This window comes from Artibeus jamaicensis, unplaced genomic scaffold (assembly GCF_021234435.1).
Source record: "Artibeus jamaicensis isolate MK-2021 breed Jamaican fruit bat unplaced genomic scaffold, CSHL_Jam_final contig_1998, whole genome shotgun sequence".
Classification (NCBI taxonomy): domain Eukaryota; kingdom Metazoa; phylum Chordata; class Mammalia; order Chiroptera; family Phyllostomidae; genus Artibeus; species Artibeus jamaicensis.
Window position 1 is genome coordinate 23,724,103 of NW_026521407.1, and position 12,214 is coordinate 23,736,316.

The window sequence follows — 12,214 nt, forward strand, 5'->3', positions numbered from 1 at the left end:
AGAGATAAACGACTTGCCCAAAGGCACTCCTGGTGAGTAGAAGGAGGCACCGTCTGGCCAGCTCCAAGTTGGAGCTGGGAGCGAATTTTCCAAGACCTCAAGCCTCCCTAGGAAGGAGAGAGACCACTTCCTCAAAGCCAGGTTCAGACCCCTCCTGTCCTTGGGTCTGCCCACCCGAGCACACGGGGCCCTGGCCCTCCCCTGGGCCTCAGCCAGGCCAAGCCCCCGACAGCTGGGGAGGCTCAGGCGATTTCAGGCTTCCCACCCAGCTCTGCCATCTGCGTCCTTTCGGCGGCCACGTCAGGGGCCGGTGGGGAGGCTGCTCACCCTCTCCAGGAGCCTCTCCCAGACAGGGGAAGCCAGAACACCCCTCCTCCCACAGAGAGGCACGCGCCCTGACCTGAATTCAGGCTGAGTAGCTGGACATCCAGCATGTTTCCAGGAAGCTACGCCTCTCTCAACAGCTGGCCAGGAGGGAAGAGCTCTCAGCCATCCCCTGGCACACAGGAAGCTGGGTGGGGGCCACCTCTGTCCACCAGGCCGTGCCCCTCCACCAGACAGGGGACCTCCTGGAAGACCCTGCTCATCCTTTTTCAGCGCTGCCGTGTCCCCCACCAGCAAGGCCTTGGAGGTTCATAGACTCTGAGTTGGCAGCTGGAGGCTGTGACTCAAAGCCAGGTCCCTTGGGTCCCTAACAGCAAGCATAATAATGCCCATGCTGACTCATCCCGTCACAGGTCACAGCTGTCACAGCTGCCTGGGGACCAAAGCCGAGGCACAGCCACAATGCAGGAGTCCCAGGGGAGCAGCAAGCAGGGAGAGGTAGGAGTGAGTGTGAGCAGGAAGCGGGGGTCTTACATCAGCTCGTTCCTTCTCCATCAGCCCAAACCCACTTCCTCCTTCTGCTCCTCCTGGAAGGCACCCAAGGGTCCCTCTGGTGCCCCAGAAAAGAGAGAGTGCTGAGGGAACCCGGGGAGTAGGAGGGAGAGGGAGGCAGACCCCCGACCAGGAGCAGGCTGGGCAGGACGAGGGTCACTGAACTCCTTCCCTTCCCATTGCCTTCAGCTGCTTCAGAAGCCTTGTTCACAGACAACCCCCCCCAACAACCCCTCTCTTCAGAGGGTCTTCATTTGCTTCTTATCTTTGGGCAATCCCCACCCCCTTGGGCCTCAGTTTCCTTCTTTGTGAAGGGGACAGAACCACTTGCCTCACAGGGCTATTGAGATTAAACCCATACAAGCACATATGTAAACATTCAATGTTTGCTCTCTCAAAGAAATGTTTCGGATGCAAACCTGTGCTTTGCATCCGAAGAGCTGCTTCAGAAGAGCTGGTAGGTGGGGTATGTGCGGGGTGGGTGGCGGGAGCAGGCGTGTTGTTACCACCAGAGGCTCACAGCTCAGCCTACCCAGCGGCTCATTTCCATAACACCGGAGCGTGCCCTGGGCCCAGCGTTCTTGCCCTTAACCCTCTGCCTGCAGGGGAACAAGCCAGTGGGCGTCAACACTCCCCCAGGCAGCCTCCAAAAAATTCTCTCCTTTCTCTGTGGAAAATTCAGGGGAATGTGGTTTTCTATCTCCCACCCTAAAGAAGTCAGATCAATAGGGGAGAAAGAACCCCAGATTGGGGATCTGGACACTTCGATTCAAGACCTAGAACTAGTACATGTTAGAGGTTATCTTGAAATCAGTTAGTTTCTTTACGTTTCAGGAAGATAACCATCCTTACCAGGTACTCACTATACGCGCTTTGCCGAGTGCAACGCCACGCCACCTCACCAACCTCACCAGCTCGTGTCATTCTGGGCAGTGGCAGCTGCAGAAGTGGGGACGGCGGCTTGCAGAGGTTGGCTGGCTTGCCCACGGTCACGCCGCCAGGAGGTGCGCTGGGATTTGAGCCAGATGTGTGTCCTGTCTCCTGCTTGAGGCACTTATGGTGCCAAGTAAAGGAATGGGTGTCTGCAAGGTCTGGTGCAGGGAACACAGGTCAGAGCAGGGGCAGAGCTGGGCTCTAGTCCCAGCTCTGACGAGACTGCACCGATGAATGGACCGGACAAGATGCCTCTGCCGGCCTTCTCGTAATCCGTGGTGCTCAAGGTGGAAGCAGCCCCAGACGGGCTGACAGGAGCCAGGCAGCCCAGTGGTCGGGGTCTGCTCCCGCAGGAGATTTGAATCCAAGACAACTCGTGAGGGACTGTAGTTTGACTTGTTCATTTGAATGCGTGTGTACCTGTGTGTGTCAGGCAGCCAGGCAGGCAGGCAAAGCCAGACAGCAGATGATCTCAGAGCCCTTGGCCCCACTGCTCAACCGCTACCAAATACATTTCTGGGGGCCGTCAGGAATAAAAACTGTTAATTCAGAATGAGGGACAGGGCCGCTGGGGCGGCAGGGAAGCTGGCTTTGCGGTGGAGGGAAGTCATAACCTCCAGAGCCCCAGGAAGAGGGCCCAGACCAGGGCTGCAGTCAAGGCCGTGGCTTTGTCCCTCTCTGGGAACCTACCTCTGCTGCTGTGTGTTCCCGAGGGGCTGCCGCCAACGCCTCATCTCTGGGACAGGGGTTTTCTCTGTGGCTCCTCACTAGTCCATGCAGCAGTCTCACCTGGACTTCTTTTCAGCAACCAGAACCCCCCCCATGCCACAGAAGAGCTGCCAGGGAAAGACTCCCAGGCCGGAGGGAAGGGGGCCGGGCAGAGCAAGCGGGAAAATCCTCTGGGCTCAGAAGCAGCTCCGTTCAAAAGCCTGGACTGGGAAGGAGCTGGTTTAGAGAGGCTGTCGCCTTTCCTGGGAGGACCTGGATCTCTGAAGCAGCGTGGTGCTTCTTTCCAGCAAATTCTGATTCCCAGTCAAGAGACAGCTGGCGAATGACCACTGCATATCAGACACAGCGAAGAGCGCTGCCGCTTCCTTTCAGTTCCCACAGTCACCCCTGGAGTTAAAGATGATCACCTCCACTTTAAAGAGGAAGAAACTGGGGCTTAGAGAGTTAATGTCCATTTGCCCCTCATCACAAAATCAGTAAGGTTGAATCCAGGCCTATCTGACTCCGAACCCAGGGTTCTCCCCCCTACCCCCAACCCACCTGAGTGGCACCGAGCTCCGGTTGCTGCTACACATTTGTACTTCACAGCTACAATGAAATGATTACAGTGAGGACCTGCCCACTTTCCTTCTGGGAGACAGCAAAGTGGGAGGTCTTTTGGGGGGGATCCGGGAGATGCCTGCTCCCCGTGGGATGGGAAAAAGGGAGACATGGTCAAGTCACTTTCAAGTCTTCATTTCCCCCTTTGCTTGTTTGAACTTGAAAGCAATTGTGCTGTGTAAATTAACAGAATTCTGCTCCAAACCTAAAAGGTCATTAAACATTGCCTCACTAAACATTTGCTGATCTTGAAGGCATTTTTGAGGGTGAACCTGGAAATGGTTTTCCAACCCCAGGAGCCCTGGATCAGTTAACTAGGCTCCGGCCCCACCTGTACCACTGACCCGCTATCTGACCTTGGACCCTTGAGGGCACCTCTGTGGAGTTCAGGAAGGGGCTGCAAGGGAGCCAATCAGAGCACACTCACAACAAAGGAGCTTGTCAGGAAGCTACAGAACAAGTACAGAGCAACCTCTGACAGGTACATTCCCTGAGCGAAACTGTAAATATCAGTGGACGACATCAGAAAGCTAAAATATTTCTTCTATATATAGAATATAAAAGTAATATATACGCCCATAAAAATTTACCAAAGGATAACATTTCTCGAACAGTATATAAAGGAAGTGTTTCTTAATAGCTGATGCTGGTGTAACTGGATAGGAATAAGATCTGGATGGAGTAAAGGATTACCGTAGCTTTTTTCCTGCCTGAATCATAGAAAAAGTAGTGGGAAATAGAAGCATAAATTTATGAAATCTGAAAAGGGATGAAAACTGTCCCAGGCCCGAAGCAACAGAAGGAATCGTGAAGGAAAAAGCCCAACAAGTTCAACTACAGAAAAAAATAAGACATTATTTTACTACGATATTATACTATAACAACGGATTCATATTTATGGTAACTGGTAACTTTACAATCTAGTATTGAGGAAAACCATTAAGATCCCAAGGATATGAAAAGACAATTCCTTCAAGCAGAACTTAAAATAGGAAACAAAAACCTGGAACATGGGCCCTGGTTATGTGGCTCAATTGGCCAGAGCATTGTCCTGATAAGCCAAGGTTGTGGGTTCAATCCCCGGTCGGGGCACATTCAAGAATCAACCAATGAGTGCATCAATAAGTGGAACAACAAAATGGATGTCTCTCTTTCCCCACTTTTCTCCCACTCTATCTACAATTAAGCAATCAATAAAAACCATGGGGTGAGGTGGGGGAGATGAGCGGTGGTCTTCAGGTTCCCCAACTGCTGCAACTTCTGGGATCTGTGCAGAAGACTGCGGAGGGGTGAGGATGACCTGCTGTCCACCTGCTGGGGGCAAATGCCCAGCATCAGGGGCGGGGGATCGGCTGGATAAACTTCTAAGGGACTGGGGTCACCTGCTTCCTTCACCTCCCAACTCCACACAGGGCATCTAGGCCCTTTAGTTGAGGAGTGACCACATAAGGCCAAACTTCCGGTTTCCAGCCTTGGGGGGCCAATTAGCTTCACGCTTCGTCGAAGCTACCCCCTGTGCTGCAGAACTAGATGACGGGAAGAAGTGGGTCCCGTTCCATCCCTAACACCTGGGAAAAGGTCCCGGCAGGTGCCAGTTTGAAACAAGCCGACCACTGGTGCTCCCTTGGTCCAGGAGGGGAGAACTAACTGGGGCCAGCCTTCCATCCCGTTGACCTCTGGGAAATGAAGTCCAGGGCCTGCCTGCAATCCCCAGCCTAATGTTCTTTCTTAAGAGCACCAAGTTCAACATCACCAAATCCTACCTTTATGCAGGCCCAGAGGAACGTGCATTCATTTGGGAAGCTTCATACCTACTCTTCATCTAGTCCTGTCAGGGGAACGGCCCAGGGCTGGCTTCACAGAGCAACGGGACAAGCACAGAGGGGCTGGATATCCACCAGGGGTCAGGCCCTGCCCCCCTCAACACAAAAGCACGGATGGGAAGGAGGAAGACAAGGACAGGCTTCCAAGGCTACATAAGGGATGCAGAGTAGACAGAACTTGTGAAAAAAAAAAAACAACAACTGTTTGTTCAGAGAAAGTTTAAGGAGTTTCTCTCCTAGAATGGATTTTGCCTGTCCAGAACAGTTTCTCCGTGGGTCTTCCCAGCGGCATGGGGACGGTCTTTGTGACACTCAGGACCTCCCTCTAGTGGCAGAAACAACTGCAGAGACCACCCACTAATAATACCAGGCAGGTACTTCCACATTCTCTCTGCTCCCCCCAGTTCCAAATTCTTCCTAGGAGAAGTTTTCCTCCACTCATCCAAATAGTTTGTTTTAAAATGTAAACACACACCCAAGGATTAGCAAGGGAAATTAATCTGATGAGAAACACAGATGCAGACAGAGAAACACAGAATGATACACTGTGTTCTAGGTTCTGATTCTAAATCCGACAAGAAGTGTGAAGGGCTGGCAGCTTGCTGGTCGGTATCGGTGGCAGCGCGCGGCTCCCGCCTGCCTCAGGGCAGCAGGCCAGCAGCTGCTGCACTCTTGGGAGCTGAGGGAGAGTGGGTGGCACTTAGGAGCAGAAGGAAGGAGATGTGCCACCCCTCGGGACAGGAGCCACTGGACGCTCCCCCAACTGCAGCCAGACCTCGTGTTAACGTGGATGACACCCCACACACCCCCAGGCCCCCAGTGTCTTTCAAGCTGCAACACCATGTCTTTGGTCCCACCTGGGTGTCTGCATTTAGCTGGCTCCTCAAACTGAACTTGTCTGGAACTAAAGTTGTCATTTTTGCCAATCCCACCACCCCGACTCTGCCTTTTCCTTTTCCTCCTAAATTCAGAATCTCAAAATTACATATTGTGTTTTGCTGTGTGTAATGAGCACTTTTTGCCAAAATTTTTGAGGAAAAAACATGGGCAGTAAGTACCACGGGCATGCATTATACACGGGCAGCACTGAGGCATCATGGGTGCACACTGCACACGGGAGCACATCACGCAGGACAATATACAGGACGCGGTTCACCTCGCCTTTCAGTCTAGTCAGCTCTTCCAAATCTCTGACGCCGCGTCCCTCTTCCTTTCCATTCTCAGTGTCATCTCCCAAGTCAAGCGCCTGTGTCCAGGTGCTGCAGCAGGCTCCTGGCTAGTGTCTCTCCTCCCGGGAGCCCACCCCAGCTCCACCCCCCTATCACACAGAATCTTCCCAAAGCGTGGCCTGGATCCCGTAACACGCCTGCTTCAAAATAGTCAAAGGCTTCCCCTGCCTCCAGCAGGACAGAGTCCATCTGGTCCGAGCTACTTTCTCAGCTTTATCTTCCTCCCAACAAAACACATCCCTCTGACCCCACCAGACTGGTCTCTTTAAAGCTGCCCGGACTTCATGGCACAATCACTGTGCCCCAGGACCATGGTGTTCACTGTCCCCCCCCACTCTGGGACATCTCTTGCTCCCTCTCGTGCATCATGGACCAAGGAAGCAGAGGGACATACACAGCAGCACTCAACACGAGTACTAAGCAGAGAGAACCACTTCGTGGCTGCATTTCAAGTGTCTGTCTTGGATTCCCAAGTTGGCCCCTCCTGACTCCACTCTGTTCCTCACACCTAGACTCTAAGTATCGCAAACAATCACATTCTACTTACCCCACAGCCCGCCCTACATTTCTGCCAGAAAAATTTGAGTCAGCTTTCAAAAGAGCCCATGTTGCAAGTAACCCCCCAAGGATGGTGGAGATTTGACTTCACTGGTGGCCACAGATCTTTAAGAATGGGGGTAGAGGAGAAGAAGGGATGCCAACCTAAGCCTTCCCCCCCACCAGCCTGACTGCAATCCCCTGGCACAGCGAGGCCATCCCCGACTTTCAGTGTGTACTGTCCAACTTCCAGCTGGTATGAACCCAGCTCTGATGAAGAGGATTTTCGAGGAGGAGGGAGGGAAGGATGTCTCAGGGGAGCCTCCCCACTGAAACCTGGAGAGCACCAGGTAGTTCCTATGGGAGATGCACTAGGCCACACCCCCACCCCACCTCACCATCTCAGGGGTGCAGAGCAGGGAGACTGATTTCGGGGAGGGCTGGAAGGAAGGGGGGATTTAATTGCTCACATACCTGATCAAACAGGACTTTCCAGTGCTGGTAGAGAGGGAGGCCATGCAGGAGAGGAGGAAGAGGAGAGAAAGAAAGAAACACACACTTATCACCAAGGCTTCTGTGGACCCCATTCCTGACGTAGCCTCCCAGCTGCTCCCCAGGTCCAGGGACCCACGACAAGAGACCGGGGAGAACCTGGGAAGATCTCCCCACATGAGTCTGTGCTGAGCAAAAGGAGGGAACTCAGGTGGGGGAGGAGGGAGGAGCATCCCTCCTTCCCAGACAGGCGGGCAGAATGATGAGCAGAAGAGTGAGTCTCAACAATGACTAAATAAAGGCATCCAGCTCTGTCCAAGGGCCTCTAAAAACCTCTAATAACTACAAAGCCTGCATCCACTTCTGCTGCCCGGCCAGGGATGCACACCAGGGTGCCATTCCATCGGACCTGCTGCAGCGGTCTCAACCTGCTGGGGGCCCAGAGACCCCTTCCTCAGGAAGACTCGTCCTGCCCAAACACTAACGTGTTCCTGCAGCTCCGGAGGAAGGGACGCCCCCAGCGTGCTGAGTCTAAGTGGTGAGGACAGGAGGTTCTACCAGGGCCTTGGGGCCGGAAACAAGCCAGAGGTTTAACTATGGGAGCCCAAGGGAAGGAAGATGTTAAGCTCCCCCAGAGCACATTCAGAACTCGGTCTTTCGGCTTAGGTTAGGTCGGCTGGGCTGGCGAGGTGGGGGGCGGGGGGGGGGGGCTGGCTTCACCTCCACATTCCCCTCGCCCTGAGCGAGCGATGGGGCAGGGCGAGTGCCTGCTCAGTTCTCGCTCCCTCAGGGCAGGTTAACCCTGGGAGGGCCGGGCTCGGGAAACTCCAGTTCCCAGGACTCCCCAGTGCCGGCTGCGCAGCTGACTTCCAGGACCCAAGGCGGGAGGAGGGGAGCTGGAGCGGCAGCCCGCAGGGAAGCCCTCTGGGGCAGCCCCTCCCCTCCTCGCCAGGGGGCGGACGCGGTCTGGGACTCGGGAGCCCCCTTCTGGACTCCAGTCCCTCCTCCCGCCGGGCTCCGGGAGACCAGCCAGCTTGAATTTCAATCGGTGCCGCGACAGGGCAGGTGCCCGGCAGGAGCTAATCCGAGAGCGGAGAAGGGGGTCGCCAGACCGGTCCAGGGTGCAGGGCTCCCGGGACTCTGCGGCGCCCGCCCCTCCCCGGGGCTCGGAGAGCCCGCAGGTCGCGAGTGGGAGGGGAGGAGAGTCGCTGCTGTGACGCGGCCGCCTCTGCGGGAAAACGCCGTGTCCCGGGCACTGCACCAGCCACCGGGAAGGGGCTCCAGCGGCCGACGGGTCCCCAGCGCCGCGGCGGGGGCTGTGTCGCGCAGGGAAGCCGCGGGAGCCGAAGAGGGGGTGGCGCTCGCGCTTTGGGGGAGACCGGTCCCACCGGCCCCATCGCTCCCTCCCGCCCGCGGGGACCCGGCCAATCCCGGGCGCTCCCGCGTCACCTTGAAACCTCCAAGTTGCCCAACGGAGGCGGGTCTGGGGCAGCTCTCCTCCTCGAGCCCCCCAGAAAGTTTGCCCGGGCGGGGGAGGGGACACTCACGTCCTCGGGCGCCGCCGCGGGCTGCTCGTCGGCCTCGGGTCCCAGCTCCTCGATGCGCTCCGCCTCGGCGCAGGCGGCCACTGCGGGGCCCGGGCTGGGGTGCTCGCCCATGCCGAAGCGCGATCCGGGGACAGCCAGCGGCTGCGGCGTTGGCCCCGGGGCGCCAGGCTAACTTTGTGCCGCGGCGACCACGCCGCCCGGAGGACTCAGTGCGCGCCGCGCCGCCCCCGCGCCCAGCCCCATGGCCCCAAACCCCGCACCGCCGCCAGGCGACCCGGGGACGCCAGCCCCTCCGCAGCCAAACTTCTCCCGGCTTGCGGCCCGCCGGCTCCGCCTCGGCCCCCACACCCGGCTCTGCGGCGAGGGCGCCCTTGGGCCGGTCCCAGCCCCGCGGCTCCCCGCGCTCCTTTCCCGCTTCCCGCGGCCCCCGCTCTGCGCCCGAGTCTCCTCCTCCCCACGGACTCCTCGCGGGCGGCGCGCAGGCGGGGGCGGGGCTGCTCCGGGGCCCGGCGTCCCCCGCCCCCTTCCCCCAGACGCCACCACCCGGGCCGGAACGGTCAGAGCAGGCGGCCCGGGGAGGGCGGAGGGCTGCGGCGGGGCTGGCAGGCAGGCGGCTGCGCCTCCCGGGACGCGGTTGGTGCTGCGCCGTCTCCGGCCCCCTCACTACCAGCCTCCACCCCAGGGTCGGGTTTGACTCTTTGCACCGGGCCGGGGTGAGCGGGGTGGGGGGTGGGGGTGGAGGCGGGTGCGGTGTGCGCTCCTGAGAGTCACCGGGCAGCAGATGCGTGAAGGAGGCAGGAGGTTTCACTACTTTGGCAACCTCGGGGTTAACTGGAAGTGGACTGGGGGACGGACGCTGAGAGGCCGGGATTGCGATCACCTCTTCATTCAAGTCTCAGGTTCTGGGAGGTCCAGGCAGGCCCAGTTATTTGGGGATGGGAGACTGTCGGGTAGGGGAGCCCCGGACCCCAGACCCCAAATCTTGCCCTCCTTACACCCGGAGATCTGTGACAGTGCCCTGGCTTCGTGTGACCAGGCTGACAGGGAAATGCCCCTACTAAAAAGCAAGTAGGAATGAAGTTAGGGGATATTTTAAAGAAAACAAACAAACAAGTAAACAAAAATGGAGCTAGTTCCCTGCGGGAGAGACCTTCCCAGAGAGACTGTCTCCCCGAGCAGAGGCCCCGCCTGTAACCCGGGCCGGCGCGGGCTGGGCCAGGTGCGGCTTCGCAGGAAGGCGCATTCCTGCCGCGGTCTCACCACCGTCAGTGCCCAGCCAGGACCCAGGCTGTCCCCTTCCACTCCTCGTCCTTCTTCTTCTCACCACCCACCTACTCACTCCCTCGTGGCCCTTGCTCCCTCTCAGAAACTGAGGCTCTTTTCCAAAAAATGAAAACTGCAGTTGATGCCTTCAGGGCCATAAAGCAAACACGTAACCCCAGCCCCAGCTCCAACCTGTGACCATCTCACCGACAAGGACTGCTCCCCTAAACACCGGAAAGGAAATTAACATCGTTCTAATTAGGTGAGTTTGCTACAGACACCAATTTTCATCTCGGTTTCAGAAAGTGTGATCATTTCAACTATTTTTGTTTCTCACCACCCTCCCCCCCATCTCTACTCTACTAACAAGATCCTGCCAAGATTTCCTTGTAAATAAAACCGTCTGCTTAGGGTGTGATTTTGAAAACAGCCTTCAGGGGACAGAAGAGAGGCCGACTTCTTTGTGGAGGGAGGCAGCATGGGGCCCCAGGTCAGCGACACAGACGCTCCCCACCCTGTCCTGTCACCTGCATGATCCCTCGGCACTGGCTGTGTTATGCTTAGACCCTTCGGACTGGAGAAGTGGGTGGGGAGGGGGTGGGCCCAGGGAAGTGGGGAGAAGGGCTCAGAGATCACGTGGCCCAGCAGCCCCTGGCAGTGTTCTGGCCCCGGCCACTGCCCTTCAGATCCTGCCTCTTCTCCAGCTCAGGGACGGCCGTTATGCACTTATCCTATTCTGTCATCCCCTCTGGTGGAAGGGACCTCTGCAGGCTCAGTTCAGCTCCCCGAACATTTATGGAACTCCTGCTAAGTGCCAGTGGCTGAGCTTTGGGAATACAGAGGTGGGTAAGATCCAGATCCTGCCCTCCTGAAACCGTTTCACTGAGGGTGACAGCCAGGAAAGCCAGGTGTAGAGAAACCCAAAGGAGGGGATCCCTGTAGGTCCAAGAGGGCTTCCCAAAGGATACACCCCCCAGAACCCGGCCAAGTGGGGCAGCTGGAGGGGGCATTCCAGGCTCACAGAACCGCATAGGTGGAAGCTGGGCTTGTGCAGCAGGGTGGTATGGAAGGGGAACTGCAAGCCGTTTGGCATGGCTAGAAATTAAGGGAGGTGCTCCATGTAAAGAGCCCAGTCTGGAGGGAAGGGCTAGAAGAGTTTCATGAGAAAAACAGCTTGGACTTTGCCCCAAGGGCAATGGGGAGCCATGGAAGGATTGTGAGCAAGAGAGGAATATTTTAAAAGATCCCTCGGGCTATAGTGCAGAAGACAGACAGGAGAGAGGTTGCCCTGAGCACAGAGGGATGGGCGATGTGCTCCAGGTAAGAAATCCTGAGCGCAGCAGCAGTGGGAATAAAGGAGAGAGGGAGGATCTGGGAAGTATCTAGAAGGGTGCCTTGTGCCTCCTTCTGCCCGAGGAACATCCCTCCCCTTGGCAGACAGCGTTTCCAAAAGTCTCCTAGGAAAGACTTGCCGACCTCTAACCGGAAGCCTCTGTTCAGGGAAAGGCTTCCCCTTCCCTGGCCCCTGCTGGGGGGAGAAAGCCATCTGGACTTGGAGACAGTTGTGATAGCCAGCATCCTCCGTGAACCTGAAGTCACACTCTCACCTTCTGCTCTCAGCGTTGCCTGAGCCTCCACAGCCAGCCCCTTCCACCCTTCAGCCCCAGGGGAAGGTGCAACACGGCCCCCTCCCCAGCAGGCAGTGGGACATGGAGCCGGGGACCAAAAACCTGAGACCTCTGAGGGAGGCAAGGGGCCAGTCTGTCTGATGGCTTTGGTCCCACTCCAAGCTAAGACAGCCCCAGGACCAGTCACTCGGCACCATGCTGGGGACAGAGGAGGGAACGGGCGTGGAGCCCACTCACTCTCCCTGAACAGCTGCCAGGAGCCCAGCACTCGTAGTGCCTTCGCGTGAGGGTTCACGGGCTCTGCCTGCAGAGGATCCCGGGTCTGGTGGGAGGGGACAGCAAGCGAGGGCCGAGGGGCATTTCTACCCTGCTCCTCATTATGTGGGTGCTCTCGCCCTCAACCGCTTCCAAAGTTCCTAGCGAGACACTGAATGAACGCAAAGCAAGCTAAGAGCTTGGGAGGGAGCAGTGGAACCTCCCAAGGGTCAGACGCCGGTGGTTGGGCGGTGCAGGAGTCTGCTGCTGAGATGAGCCTCAGAGGACAGGCGGCTGTGGGG

The 12,214-nt window shown here is 57.3% G+C and overlaps 1 protein-coding gene across 4 annotated transcripts in view; it reads right to left on the bottom strand.

Moving 5' to 3' along the window:
• Positions 1 to 9,184, bottom strand: part of RHBDL3 (rhomboid like 3) — a 61,485-nt gene extending 52,301 nt beyond the window's left edge. For 3 of the 4 annotated variants that reach the window (XM_053656383.1, XM_037143326.2, XM_037143328.2), the window contains exons 1-2: positions 8,767 to 9,184; positions 7,202 to 7,225 (exon numbers count right to left, since the gene is read on the bottom strand). In XM_053656383.1, the coding sequence (XP_053512358.1) occupies positions 7,202 to 7,225; positions 8,767 to 8,877 (135 nt within the window). In that variant the 5' untranslated portion in view covers positions 8,878 to 9,184. The remainder of the gene's footprint in view (positions 1 to 7,201; positions 7,226 to 8,766) is intronic. The other variant, XM_037143327.2, reaches the window with a different exon arrangement.
• Between the last annotated feature and the right edge of the window lie 3,030 nt (positions 9,185 to 12,214).